Here is a 15,277-nt window from a genome sequence, read left to right on the forward strand (position 1 = left end):
TGTTGCGTTTGACCTTCTTTTCCTCCCCTGTAGTTTTGTTCTTCTTGGATCTTGTGGCTGTTTTCACAAAGGTCCATTTAGGGTATCCACAGGCTGTAAGTGCCCCCTTCAGGTGGTTCTGTTCCTTCTCTCTGGCTTGGGCGCTTGTTGGTATGTTTTCCACTCTGTGGTGCAGTGTTCTCATGACCCCTAGCTTGTGCTCCAGTGGGTGGTGTGAATCGAAGAGTAGGTATTGGTCTGTGTGTGTGGGTTTTCTGTAAACACCAATCTGCAGGCTCCTGTCCTCTTCAATGTGTACAGCGCAGTCCAGGAAGGCCAGACTGTTGTTGTGAACATCTTCTCGTGTGAACTTGATGTTACTGTCCACAGAGTTGATGTGTTCTGTGAAGACTTGCACTTCCTGGCTTTTAATTTTGACCCAGGTGTCGTCCACATATCTATACCAGTGGCTCGGTGCTATTCCTCTGAAGGAGTTGAGGGCTTTATTCTCCACTTCTTCCATGTAGATGTTTGCCACAATCGGGGATACTGGTGAGCCCATGGCACAGCCATGCTTCTGTCTGTAGAATCCCCCATTGTACTGTAAGTAGGTGGTGTTTAGACAGAGGTCGAGTAATTTGCAGATTTGGTCAGGGCTGAGTCTAGTTCTGTTGTCCAGGGTGTTGTCTTGTGTTAGCCGTTTCCTAACGGTTTCTACTGCCTCTATGGTGGGGATGCAGGTGAACAAAGAAGTCACGTCATAGGATACCATGGTATCATCTGGATCCAGTTTTAGTCCTCGAACTTTGTTTACAAAGTCGATAGAGTTTTGGATGTGGTGAGGCGTGTCTCCCACCAAAGGAGCTAAGATGGTAGAAATGTGTTAGGCAATGTTGTAGGTGACCGAGTTAATGCTGCTGATCACTCCATCACTCCAGTTCTGAGGTCTTTACATCGGCTTCCTGTATGTCAAAGAATTGATTTCAAAATCCTGCTGTTAGTTTATAAAGCACTAAATGGTTTAGGGCCAAAATACATTTCCGATCTTCTGCTTCGTTATGAACCATCCAGACCTCTCAGGTCATCTGGGGCAGGTTTGCTATCTGTCCAGAGTCAAAACTAAACAAGGAGAAGCAGCTTTCAGTTATTATGCTCCGTATATCTGGAACAAACTCCCAGATAACTGTAGGTCTGCTGAAACAGTCAGTTCTTTTAAATTAAGACTGAAGACTTTTCTTTTTACCATTGCTTTTAATTAAATATTTAAGATTTTTCTTTTTACTGATAACTTACACTGCACTGTAACTTTTACTGTCCTATTTTCTTTGTCTTTGTTTTTAGCTTTGTATTATTTTCCATTTAACTCTTTTAACCCTGATTGTAACACTGTAACTTTTATTATATTTTATGTTGCTTTTAAACTTTTACATATTTCCCTGTTGCTTTTATGTTTTATGTAAAGCACTTTGAATTACCTTGTTAAATTGTGCTATACAAATAAACTTGCCTTGCCTTGATAATCGGCCTGAGTGGGGCTCTTTCTTTGTGTATCTTGGGTGGCCCATAAATGCATGGAATGGCTTCTCCAGGATACAAACGGTAATATTGTTCACAGGTGATGGTGTTGTCCTTCTGTAGCTGTTGTAGACATTCTATGGCCTTTTTCTTGTATCTGCTGGTTGGGTCTTGTCTCAGTGTCTCATATCTGTTTGTGTCCATTAGTAGGTCTACGCCACCACTTATCCCCCACTTACAATGCTGTCCTTTTATCACTTCCCAGGAAACTCAACAAACGTAACCTATTGGCCTCAGGTGAAGATACCAACGATGGTCGTTCAGTCTTGGCCACCGGTAGTCCTAACGACTGTAACGACTGTCGTTACAACAACCAGGAACACTAACGAACCAGCGGTATCGACGATCCTGGCAAACGACCCCACTGAGGTTAAATAGCTGAGTTTCCCTGCCAGTCAGTCAGAACTGAAGAAGTCCTTTGGATGAGGGACGAAACGTCTTCTAGTATCTTCAACCAAGTCCAGCTGCCCTTGATTTTAACCTTCGTTGGATAACTATGACCTGGATGACTGAGAATCTTCATAGACATGAGTAAAATCTGTTTACTAAACAGTTTCAGTAGATTGTGTGTGTGTGGTCTGTTAAAAGAATATGTGTGAATAATATGTGGAAATGTTGTGTTTGTATTCTGATAACATATTATCTCTGAAATAATAAGACGAAAGGAATTATAAGCAAGTTTAATGGCAAGTTGTGAAGAAAAAAAAAGAAATAATGAAAGTCATACAGTAAACTAATTGTGTAAAGGGTAAAAAAAGGCCAAAACTCCAGCTAGTCTTTTTTTAAATTTTCAATCTACATTTCAGTGCAAGTCAGAATGAATGAATATCAAGAATAAAGACAATTTGACATGAGAGACCTCAAACCTCAACTTCAACACAAACTTGTTAACAATAAAATGCAACAAAAAATGCAAAATTACTTTCAACAGATGAGTAACACAGTACATCGGTGCTTATAAAAATCAAATGTCTTGGATGTGATTATAATGAAACTGAATGAAGTGGAAAAGCTAGACAACAATACATGAGTATAACATTATCAGCAGTCGAAGAACCTTGTGGCAGAGACTCATATCAGTAGCTGACACAGTGTGTGCTTCTTCCGAGTTTCCGCCATGAAACATACACAATTCCAATTAGCATCATCTATAATTTACTTATGTAAAACATTACAAAGTCAATTACAATTACAGCTAAATAAATAACTTCTTTCTTAAATTTCTTTCCAAAAACAGCAGAAATAAATACGCAAATTGGATAGAGGCCACAACCAAAAATGAACAAATGGCAGAGAGGGGGGGTCCTCCCTCTCAACTGTTCGTCACTGTGAGTTAATGATTCATTGTGTTTTCACTATGTGGCCTCTAATTATTGTAAACACATTACAGTGCAAAGTGACTCAGTGTAACCTGTTTACATAGACTTATTATCTATAGGACGACTTTTGGGAAACCAAGGAATACTTTACATCATGGCCTCTAGGTTCACTGTGTGGTGGGTTGGCAGAACAAGCAGGGACAGTATGTGCAAAGAGTGGTCCCTCTACCAGCTATCTCAGGTGCTGATATCATTAATCAATTATCACAGTTTCACAGAACTTTGAGAAGTTTCAGTTCACTACAAAGCTCCATTAGCCTAAATCATATTTATCTACAGCTCCCAACAGAAACACAGCACAACATCTTAAAAATAAGGAAACGTGTCTCATACAACCACAAATTAGCGCTTTGTTTTTAAGTGGCTTATTTAACCAAATCCAGTCCCATGTGAATACTCAGCCATTTGTGTGTTGAGTTAGAAGCAAGCATAAAGCTACTTCGATATATTAACAAATATTATATTCATTAAAAATTTTAAATAGTTAATTTCCAGAGCACCAGTTCACTTATTTGATCATTTTAAGCCCTGCATAATATTCCGATAATATCCTTATTGGGACCTTTAGATTTACTGACCGGATTTTATTTTAAGTGCCATCAAAAAAAGTATGTTGCCATTGTCGTGTCAGTCCGAGCGAAGGAACATGACCACACTGTCAGCTGATTACGCCAGTTTACCATGGTGAAACTAGAGGCCATTAAGTCATAATAACAATTCATAGTGATAGATTCGAGTATGTCTTTAAAAACAGGTGTTTTCTCAAAAATAACACATTCAACTATATACCTGTACTTCCCAGTGTTCCCTCAAGCAGCTTAAGATAAAAAAATAAACTGAAAATCATTCTATATATATATATATATTTACACACAACACAGATCACATTAGGTGGATGAGAAATTCAGCCTCCTGTCCCTCAGACTGAGCTTCTGGGCATCACTGGAAGAGACATGGTTTCTCCACAGCCTGAAAAGCACAGCGGCAAACAATTCAATATTCACGTTTAAATATGTTTTTAAAATCCAAATATAGCTGATTGGAAATATACAACAGGCATTAACAGCACATTATAAACTGTAGTCAAAAAGCAGTGACACAGTATAAATGTTCAATTTGCCATGAGCAGACAGTGAAAGTGATTAAATCTACATCAGGGCCCAGTTGTTCAAAAAAGTTTATTCTGGATAAGAAATCCCATGTTTTGCTATCCAGGATCAAGTAATCCGTCTTACTTTTGTGCCGGTTTTTCAAAGCAACATTGGATTGAATCACCGTGATCCAGATATAAACTTTTCAAGATTACCAAATCCGTATTACCAGTGCTCTAAATGGGGCTACATGTCACAATGTAGTCTGTTAGCGATATAAAGAACAACAGGTAGATTTGCCAGCGTGGAGTTACTTTACAGCACAGAAAACAGCACAATAAAACAACGCAAACATTTCCTTCCATTTTAAATGAAATTAAATGAAACAGTCACACTCCTCATCTGACCACAACAAACAAATAAAAACAAACAAATAGGCTATACGTTTTTTCATCAGAAAAAGGCTAAATGTCCACTGGTTAACAAAATTAAAAACATTCAGAGTTCTTAATTTGTGAAGAGACCAGCTTTTTGAAGCCTTGCTTTTAGGAGGCTGATCTCAGAGGGAGGGACTGACTGGACATGTAATAAGGGATGCCATTGTTAGAAACCCCTTTGGACTGGTTCACCTCTGATGATTGTGTCAGTAAGTTAAAATTAAATATATTCTTTTTGTTTGATATTGACAGCTGTTTGGGTTTGGGTTTATTTTTTATTTTACTGCACTGAAAGGTTTTATTGGTAATGTCTACTTTATCTATTTTATCACTGTAAACTTTGAACAAATCAAGTGCAAGATATAAATAAATGTATATATAGGCTACTACATGATAAAAATGTTATATTATTTGACCAGTTTTAATACCCCAAACTGAAGTTTTGATCCAGATCAAAACCAGGATTGGATGAGGTGATCTAATACTTAAGAATCCTTTTTTTTTAACAACCCAAGATTTGATCCAAACAAATAGCTGAAATTCGATCGGATTAAACTTTTTGAACAACTGGGCCCAGGTGCCTGGGCACTGTGACAGCAACTTTACCTGATGAGCTTCAGAGCAGGACACGACTGTAAGGCTCTAACCAGGGCCTCAGCACCAACAACACTCACAGCGTTTGACTCCAGGCTGGGGAATAGAAACACATACACATATATCGCTATCATCTCTAATGGTGCTTTCAGACCAAAAGCGAAGTGAGCGTTTGGGGCGGTGAGTTTACATACAAAGTCAATTCAAAGATGCGTAGAGCCGCGATTTCCTGCCGGGCGGCGCAAAGGGGGCGGGGCCGGCGACACGAAGGCAACACGAAGGAATTCACATGAATTGAAAATTTTCAACTCAAGCGAGAAAGTCACATGACGCTGACTCACGATAGCCTATCAGTGTTGAGATTGTCCGTACATCACCGACGGTTGCAGAGCGTTGTGTGGAGAGGGCCGTGGAGAGCGGGAGATTGATAATCTGCTGGCCAGGTGAGAGCTGCTAAACTTGGGGGAGAGGAGAAGGGAGCAGCGCTGCAACCTTTGGACAAATAAACACCTGTAGTCGGTCTGGACTGTGCTCTGACAACTACGCCATTTACTCGAGTAAACTGCTTTTATTAAATTAGCTTTTTACTTTAGTTTTTGGGATTACAACATTGATTTATCTTCACTGGAGCTTCTCAGCAGCTAGTTTCAGTGCACATCCGGTTCCAGTGTTGTTGTTAGCGCCGTTAGCTCTGTCAGACTACGACTTCATATTTACAGTATATAAAAACCGGACAAAACTGGACATTACTTGGAGAAAGGAAAGCGAAGATTGAACTACCTGGTGGGTTCAGAAAACATGTGTCTGTAACTTTATTCCAGCTATCATTATACTTTACTGTGACCAAGTTAGCATAGAAAAGCCGTGATCGATCCAAATTCCATTCAGAAAACAAACATTTCAAGTTTTTGTCCTGCTGTCTTGCTGACAGACCTGACAAAGCATGAGTTCATATGTTTAACAAATCTGCATTATATTGTAGTTATTTCGGCATCAGTTTGATCCGTTTATTGCTATTTAATCACAGCAAAATGTTTAATTTGGGCTCATACAGCTTTAGTAATGGCGAGTTGCGTTTATTTGGGGGGAAGAAAATGATAAAGCTATAGGCATGAATCTTAAAACTGTTTCCTAATATTGAAATAGAACATGAAAATAACTACTACTGGTTTGTGTGTGTGTGTGTGTGTGTGCTCACAAACTTACTCTATGCTGGTCAGCTTCTGACAGAGAGGCATAACCCTGGACAACGTCACTGCCACTTTATCGCCACAATTATTCCACCCCAGACTAGAGACAGAGAGATACACAGTCATGTAGCATTTTTGAAACAAACAATCCCTCTTAAAATTTACAGTAGATCAGGGCTGACAAACCTCACATTACAGATCAGAATCAATCACAGGGGGCTAAAAGCTGCTTTCGGACTCTTACACCAGAAAGGCCTACACTCGTCATTGTGACCACAGGCTGCAATGAGAGTTAGCCACCTCTCTAGATGTAAAGGTGGATGGTTTAACAGATGAAGTGAACATGTTAGGTTCGGGAGTGGGGCCAGGCCTCAACCACACCTCAAATCACCTGTCAAGCCTATCTATACATGTACTACTCAGCCTTCCCAGTTTGTCTCAGATTGCTTGACCCACCCTCCCATTCCCTTCCCTTCATCCATTCATCTCTACACACATCCATCCGTCCCATCCTCTTTCATCCGGTGCATACCTTTCTCACGTCTCATCTAGTTACTGTCTGGAAAACCTCCACACCAAGTCTGCTCCACCCAGCTTTCCATGCATCACCCATAGGGCTGGGTCTCGGTACTCGATACCTTTAAGGTATGGACCAAAATAGCCCAGTACTGAGTGTATCGAAACTTCTCCAGTCAAACGAGTACTGCAGTCGACCCCTTTTTGTAAACAGATCGGTTAAAAAAAATGACTATGCCCGCTATGTGTCTGCACAGAGATTTATTGATCCAAAGTTAACAAAATTATTCTGCGTGGTTGACTTTCAACAAATGGATCAAAAACTTAACTTATATTCCTTCTCCGCAACTCACAGTGGTCAATACACTGTTTTACTCCTCTATTATTCAAATAGCTACAAAAACACCTGCCAAGCTGTCACCCTCCCTCTGATAATACTACGTATGGATGAGGAGCGATCTGATGCAATATTACATGTATATATCTATATATGTATATTGTAGTGAACAACGGTGTGGATTTGTGCATTTTATATTGAATAAATTTGGAGCTACTCCAAATTCCTCTCTCCTCTCCCAGAGAAGAAGGGGGGGTCAAAGTTGCTTTCTTTAAGTGCTATGCCTGGGCAGTTGATCGTAAAACTGGCACCTTTTTGATCAATGAAGCTGATAATGCGGGGCCTGACTGTTAAACTGACAAAGGGACACGAACCAGCGATTAGCATTTCCCTGAACAGACTATCAAAACTGGCCCCACACACATGTAACCATGGCAACTGACCTTGCTCTGTGTTTCATTACCCCATCAAAGGGATACCCCTGTCTCACCCAAGTGTGACATAACCCAGGACGCCCAACTTTAAATTACCAAAGACTGCTGTCTCCAAAGACTCAAAGCATTTAATTAAATCTTTAGTTACTTGATTACGTTTGCCTCTATTTGAGTAGTTATGTTAACATGTTGTTGCTATCTGTTGTTGATATTAGTGCTGAAAAGAATCTAAATAAGTTACTTTTGCAGTGTTTTTATTTTCAGCAAGACACTCCCTCATCTAATGTAATCAATGCTTGTTCATAATACTTTCCTACAAAATTCCTTTAGAAATGATGATAAAGAAATGTCTTACTATACTCTTAATCGCCATCTTGAATTTAAGGATGAATAATCCCGGTTCCTAAGGAGAGATGATCTTGGATTAATCTAAGCTTTCCTCATGTAACCTGAGCTCCCCCAAGTGGACGAAATAAGTATTACATACCATCGTTGGAAATGCCGTTAAATGTATAAATATCCTGACCAATAATGTGACAATTGTTTCCTGCTAGCGTGGGACCCGTGCAACAGGCCATAGCAGGCCGTCGACAAGCCGTAAGACCTAACCAACATTCTGTGGTCAGAGATTTCCTTTTAACTCCTAAACTCATAGCGTTAACTTACTTTCATTAGTTCTCCTATGCCGTATGAGTCAAATGTTTCAGCAATTGTTTATTTTCCCTGTATTCAACCATCCTTTTATATCACATTAGTTAGAGAATAAATTCACTGTAATATAATCAAGAACTGTGTGTGTTGCCTATTTCTACGTCCCTGCCAAGAGAATTGACCCTTAGATATGAGACTGACTGACTGATTTAAGATATAAGAATTACGGCAATAATTTTTGTATAGGCCTATATCATTTTTGTGCACTTTTGGAGTGTTTGTTTTGCATCTGCATTTCCTCAGAGCTCTGACTTGATTTATGTTTATCATCATGAAGCTCTGCAGTAGCTCTGAGTAACTGGAGATATGAATTGAGTATATTGGTATTTATTTTCCAGATTATTCCCCTATAAACGTATCTTCTGCTTTCATACAAGGCATGACAACTTTTTATTAAAACACTGAATCATCTCTGGAAAGGTAGTTGTGATATGACGATATGAAGGGCAGCCCTGCTAGCAGTCTATGTTTTGTTTTTTAAACACCAGCGTGTTTCTTAATCATGAATATTTTACAGCATTTAATCTCCACAACTTCTTCTTGTTTACAGTGTTGTTCGTCAGACAATATGCTTCACTAATGGACCAATGAGCAAACACTATGCACAGGTAGTACTCATGGGAGTACACACACACACACACACACATATATAATAAGTTATTTTAATATTTATTTTAAACAATAAGATAAAAATAGATAAAAAAGATCACCTTGCTTGTCCGTAAAAACAATACAAATAATAATACCAACCAACTACTATGTCTTCAACACAGTAACCAGGGCCTTGGCTCCATACTTCATTTTTTCGCAAGGTATTTAATGACATACTCTATTGGGATCGGTATCACTGGTTTTGGTACTGGTATCATACAATACCCAACCCTATCACCCCAGACAAGCCTATCAGACCCCATCACCCTTTATATTCATTCAACCTTCCTCTATCATCTATACATTCAGAATTTTGATTAAACCTTTAAATAACATTTTGTTGTGGTGTGGTCCTTGCTGGTGAACACACAGTTAAACCATCTGATGATCTTACATCTTGACGGCTCTAGACGGCTGAGCACACCACAGGTCTTTTGCATTGCAATGTTTGGCCAGTGAAGTTGTGCCCTTGTAATGTTTGTTTTTAACATTATTTACTGACAATGTGTTGTATGATCATTTTTAATCTTACCCCACATCCTGTATGAGGGGGCAGTGGGCCAGACTGGCAGCTACAGCACACAGCTTTGAAGTCCCGACAGAGGTCAGACTGAAAGGAAAAAAAACATGCAAGGAAAAGAAATAAGTTATTTAATATAAGATGAATAAGCAGTAAATCTAGTCATCCATCATAACTGAAGAGCCTTACTGAATCCTGGTGAGGTTCTTCATGCACATTATTGCTTTGGACAGACTCACTGACCCTTCATCTCCAATACAGTTTTCTGAAATACTAGAACATAAGAACATAAAATCTCGAGAAAAGTCTGACAAATGTAATAAATGGCAATGAGAAATTTGAACTTCTGCGTGACTCACTCCAACACAGTGATGTGTGTCAGTGACGGTAGGACAAGGACCATCCTGGCAGCTGTGAGATTGCCCAGACTGTTACTAGCCAGACTGTAAGACAGCCCCAACAGACGTTATAAATTCTGACCAAAATACACATGATACAAATAATACAGTAATACATTTTATAAAAAAACAGCTGAAAAGTTTATATGCAAAAACTGCACTTTAAAATAACACAAGAAGACGAAGAAGAAGAAGTGTTTACATGTGGACCAAAATGTTATGAGCTTAAAACAGGGTTCTCCACACATCTTCCACCAGTATGCAGCTGAGTCAGGTGCTTCTCTGTTCGAGGACGGCAAACTTCCAAGGAAAAAAAGGAACTGGGGCACATGAATGTACAGATTACAGCCTTCAATAGTGCCAACATACAACAGGTGGAGACATTATCAACACTGCTCCGCAGAGAGGCACATCCTGTTCACACAGGCGAGCCTAAATGAAGAACGGAATGTGTTGCGTTTCCTCTAATTATTAAACTTGATGGATGCAGTACTTGTACTTCTTGTACTTTCTATCTTACAATCTTTAACATATATCTGTGTTCCTTTCTGATGTGATGACAGTGCATGATTATTTGAAATCCTCCAGTCCCTTTTTTGCCTTGAATGATAATGATGATACAGCTTCTTTTGTACAAGCAGTGCAAAGGGGAATTAATATATGATAGAATTTTACATGTCACCTCTTACAAGGTGTTTTCACTGATTTTCCAAAAGAGCATTTTCAGGATTGAGTCACATATAAAATATGTCATCGTGTCCTTACTGGAGCTCCTCCAGGCAACTACAGCTGTTCAAAGCCTCCAGTAGCTTGTCTCCTGATTGGTCGCTGATACGGTTCTTTGATAGACTGGAAGACACACACAAACACACATCATTAAATGTAAATAAAGTGGTTTTTCAATTAGTTGTCTGAGCATGCTTAGCCGTCTGCCACAGTGTCTTTTTTATAATACCACTGGGTGGCACTAAAGGCAGAGTTGTTTAAATTCCACACATAGTGATCGGGAGCCATAAAGCCATTTCACCTAATGAAGGCCACACTCCTGAGCCAAAAGACTGTGGCTGTCAGTCTAGACCACCAAGAAGGTGATGACAGCTCAATTAAATGGGCGGTGTGTTTTGGTTGATTGTCACCTCACACAAGTACAATCAAGCACTGGACAAGGCTGATGATCTTCAGGTACGGCTTGACTGTACGCTTGAGCTTAGTCAAAAGTGCAATCAGTTAAAACTTGCAGAAAAGGAAGGAGAAATTGATTGGTTTCTAGTAGATAACTGCTGCATGAACAGTTCACACCAGATACTAAGGCTGCTCGATGATGGCAAATTGAAAAATTATTCTTCATTACCCCAAAATCCCTAATAGCCCATGAAATAAGAATGAAGACGAAACGAGTGTCACAGCAATTGTTTTATTTCAATTACCTTGTTTTTATAATCGTTGGAGGCCAAAACTGTAACTTGACATAAGTTTGATAAGACTTGATATATATGTATACTATATATAAAATAGTAAGATCACATAACCTGGTAATAATGGCTTGAAAATGCAGGTATTTGGCGGTAAATAACACTTATTTTACAATAAATATAAATAAATATTATTATAATATTTCATTTGAATAAATAATTTCAGAACATGCACGGAGACATATGAGACAGACAACATAGGTATCCAAATGTTTTTTTAAACAAGACACACAATAATAATAATAATAATAATAATAATAATAATAATGATAACCTGTTAATAAAAGACCAGGAAATACTTTAAATGCCTATAATCGGGTTTATCTTTTTTTTTAACAGTAAGATCTTCATTCTACCTGATCCTCCTGAGCTTTGTCCAAACAGGAAGCAGTCTGGTCATCTGTTCTATTCCTCTGTCAGCCATCCTCCAGGCCTCCAACCTTAATCAACAAGAGAAAGACTGCGTTCAGCATCACTGATTATTCATACTGACATACTAAAATGAGGGCAATCACCTCAGTTTATGTACAGCATACTTTATGCTTGAGTCAACTCACTCTATCTCCTCCAATCGGGTGAGGCCCTCCATAGCAGCGAGGAGCTCTAGCACATTGTTTGATGTTCCAGTTTCTGTGGCAATCCTATTTAGCCTGTCACACACACATTGCACAAACAAAGAGTTAAATTTCATGTGTTCACCTCTGCAATCTTTCCCTGAAATTGTTATATTGGTTCCAAGCTAGGAGTGGATATCCTATGGGTTCTTTCCACATAAAACAAGTTAAATGTTAAAAAACGAATTGATATCTCATTTGAGGATTTATGTCCATTTAAGTATGATATGTATTAACATCAAATACAAACAACATTGACATTTGCTGCCTAAGTTCTGACCTGGCAGCTCATCAGTGAGCAACACTTTACAGCCTAGCACTATGAGAGGACAGGGTGTTCTAAATATCTCCTGGGGAGGTGGATTGTGGCTTCAGACCCTACTCATTTAACGATGAGCTTCATGTGGAGCCGATGACATGCTGGCATGACAAAATGCAGCAGTGGCTGCAATGTGAGCAGCGAAGCAGCACTTTTGGCAGCAACTTTGTCAGCAATTCATGACATCATAAATAGGCCGAATTATTAGAGTGGCGCTGGATATGTGTGTGAGTAAAGCCTGTCAGTGTGACTGTAGCAGTAAATTAAGAAGTAAAACACATCTGCCTGACATAGCTTTGCAGGCATAAATCCATTGATTAAATAAACACTTACGACTTCATAATGAGTAGCTATAAACGGGCCACATTATACCTGGTAAGCTTTCAAAATCACTTGAAAAAGTCAGATTTTGGATCATGAATCTATTTTAGTAAAAATGAAGTTCCCTAAGAGTGAAATCGTTACATTCTTCTGTTCTAACTTACGCCAGTTAGTCTTAAATAGGGTTGGGTGCATCAAGTTCTAACGGCTATACAGTAGGCCAGATTGTGTTTCTTACTTGAGACTGCATATAGAGTTGACATTCCTCAGTGCTTGTGCCAGACACACCCTGCTCTCCTCATTCAGCTGCAAGGAGTCCATACTAGGGATGTACACAAACACACACACACCCACACACACACACACACACACTTGGAACTTCAAGACATTATGGAAGCCACGCTATCTGTATTATATTACAGACGTTTTAGTACACATGTTCACACATATGCATATGTGTGTGCGGGTCTTACCAAAGGCCTTCCAGACTGACACACTCTCGCAGTGCTTTAACGACCTGCAGTGCTCCAGCCGCCAACCATACACAATGGGAAAGACTAGAGAAGACAAGTCAAATGGACACATTGTTTGTTGATCATATACTCTATGAGATGGTTGAATCACTGTAAACAAGTTCCACATTATAAACACATGGTGGCGATTGATCATGAGCATAACCACCTGTGAAAACAGTTGACACCTCTACAGAAATACCATTGTGCTGAATGAAACACTTACTTGAGTGATCGTAGACGGGGCAACATTCTGGTCATAATCTGAGCTGCTATGTCACTAATCACATAACCTGATAGACTGGGGAAGAGAAAGAGGAAGATCTCATTTTAATTCATGGACATAACACAAAACTGAAATTTCACTTAAAGAGTTATTTTCATGCATGTCGAAACACAGAAAAGAGCGGTGAAATGTTGGAATTATCTGAACTGGAAAGTAGCAATAAGTCTGTACAGTCAATGCAAGTATTTCATGCTTGGCCATAATTAAAGAGACAACAGTTTGAAACGGTGTTGGATTTCTGTTTTCTTTGTAGCTCAGCTTTCTTGCGACTAAAAAAAAATTACAGTAATGTACACCCAAAGCTTTTTAAACAGGCAGAACTTGCTTGGACATGTTCTTGGTGTCAATGTTACCAAGCCTCCTGAACTGCCTATTATGCACTATGCACAAAACACTACATTACAGTGATAGCGATTGAGCGGAGGAGGGCTAATAAATCAAACTATGAATGAAGACAATGACTGGAAATCAAATGAAAACGCTCCAGACAATTAATAAAATGTGTTTGTGTTGCTCACCTTAAGCACTGAATGGCTGTAGCCTGCTGCACAGCCTCTGACATCTTCTCAAACACAGTCACACACCCATCTTTGGAACCAAGACTGCAAAAGGTCAAAGTAGATGCTTATCGTGCTCTGTCTGAGACATGAACAAAAGTGTGAAATGTAGAAAAAAACCTAACCTGAGAGAAGTGAGATTTGGCAGCGAGGGCAGGACAGAACAGAGAAACTCAGCTCCCTCTTTACCCAGGCTGTTGTGGGAAAAACTGTGAATAGCGACAACAAACAGAATGCCTTTTTTGCTTTGCTTTCTCACATTTTTAACAAATACGTCTCCCTTGCATACTGACTTGTGCATATTAAATACACAGACAAAACAGAGAGTACTAACTGCAGCTCTGTCAGTAAAGGACACTTCTGGATGATGCTCATCATAGATGCAAGCTGGTACCCCTCTACTGCACAGTCCACAAGGCTGAAGAGGAGGTGAGGGGAGAGAAGAGGATAGGTTAATGCCTACTTCCTGCAGCACCTGTTATCAGCTAAAGAATATAATAGATATTTTTGCAAGGCAAGCAAACATGAAGAAGAATGTTTTAAGCTATATGATAAAGTTATTATATAGTGCAGTCTAAACCACTTTTGTTTATACCGCTCTACTGGCTACTAGTGAGTAGAAACACTATACATATGTTTTTAAGGTTTAAAAGTTACTCTCTCTGCATGATGAGTCTTTGCTCCAAGCAGTGACAATGATTTATTCTCTTTGTGAGCATTCTTTTGATGTAAATAAATAAGAACCCAAGTGTTAGGCAGTAACACCAGGCATGTTTGTGTGTGCTCCTCTCTGTATCTGACTGCCTGGGCTCAACAGAAAGACCTGTGCGTATGTAAGCACATGTGTGTGCTGTCGGGCAGAGGTAGAGGAGGACACACGGCAGAGTGAGGGAGCACAGTAAGGCAGTGCACAGGAAGGATGCCCTGTCTCTAGCACACAGCACAGAAGACACCAGTTCACCAGGCCTTTCCACAAAGCCAGGTGTGGCTGAGATGTCACGCTCAGCAATAAGCATGCCAAGGCCACAGAGTGGTAGAGCAGTGTACAGCCAGGGAGATGTCTCTGTTTACTAGCAGCATGGTGAGTCCATGACAGTCACTTAAATATTTGGGAATTTACACAGAACCAGGTGCAGCAGGAAAGAGAGCCAAAAGAAGTTGAAAATCAGTTGTTACATGCCATAAAGTCAACTCTGGTCTCTGTTCTTGTGACAGAATGGGATTTTGAATCGATTTCTGATCTTCTCTGGTGAAACTTTTGCACTCTAATTCAAGTTTTTTTTATGTGGTCTAAGTCTAAGACAGTTGAATAGTGTGACTGTGTGTGTTGAGCAATGCCTTGTGTATTTAAAGGAAAAGGGTACCCTATTTTCTCTGTGGCCAT

General features: G+C 39.5%; 1 protein-coding gene across 1 annotated transcript in view; it reads right to left on the bottom strand.

The window, feature by feature from the left end:
* Nucleotides 1–2,219: 2,219 nt before the first annotated feature.
* nlrc5 (NLR family, CARD domain containing 5) overlaps nucleotides 2,220–15,277 on the bottom strand; it is a 38,897-nt gene continuing 25,839 nt past the window's right edge. Inside the window, exons 41-55 of the mRNA XM_046037624.1 lie at nucleotides 14,228–14,311; nucleotides 14,019–14,102; nucleotides 13,855–13,938; nucleotides 13,277–13,351; nucleotides 13,012–13,095; nucleotides 12,777–12,860; nucleotides 11,842–11,934; nucleotides 11,641–11,724; nucleotides 10,578–10,661; nucleotides 9,774–9,857; nucleotides 9,604–9,687; nucleotides 9,427–9,504; nucleotides 6,262–6,345; nucleotides 5,068–5,151; nucleotides 2,220–3,902 (exon numbers count right to left, since the gene is read on the bottom strand). Coding sequence (XP_045893580.1) covers nucleotides 3,821–3,902; nucleotides 5,068–5,151; nucleotides 6,262–6,345; nucleotides 9,427–9,504; nucleotides 9,604–9,687; nucleotides 9,774–9,857; nucleotides 10,578–10,661; nucleotides 11,641–11,724; nucleotides 11,842–11,934; nucleotides 12,777–12,860; nucleotides 13,012–13,095; nucleotides 13,277–13,351; nucleotides 13,855–13,938; nucleotides 14,019–14,102; nucleotides 14,228–14,311 — 1,252 coding nt within the window. The 3' untranslated portion in view covers nucleotides 2,220–3,820. The remainder of the gene's footprint in view (nucleotides 3,903–5,067; nucleotides 5,152–6,261; nucleotides 6,346–9,426; nucleotides 9,505–9,603; nucleotides 9,688–9,773; nucleotides 9,858–10,577; nucleotides 10,662–11,640; nucleotides 11,725–11,841; nucleotides 11,935–12,776; nucleotides 12,861–13,011; nucleotides 13,096–13,276; nucleotides 13,352–13,854; nucleotides 13,939–14,018; nucleotides 14,103–14,227; nucleotides 14,312–15,277) is intronic.

Source organism: Micropterus dolomieu, linkage group LG22 (genome assembly GCF_021292245.1).
Source record: "Micropterus dolomieu isolate WLL.071019.BEF.003 ecotype Adirondacks linkage group LG22, ASM2129224v1, whole genome shotgun sequence".
NCBI classification, from domain to species: Eukaryota; Metazoa; Chordata; class Actinopteri; order Centrarchiformes; family Centrarchidae; genus Micropterus; species Micropterus dolomieu.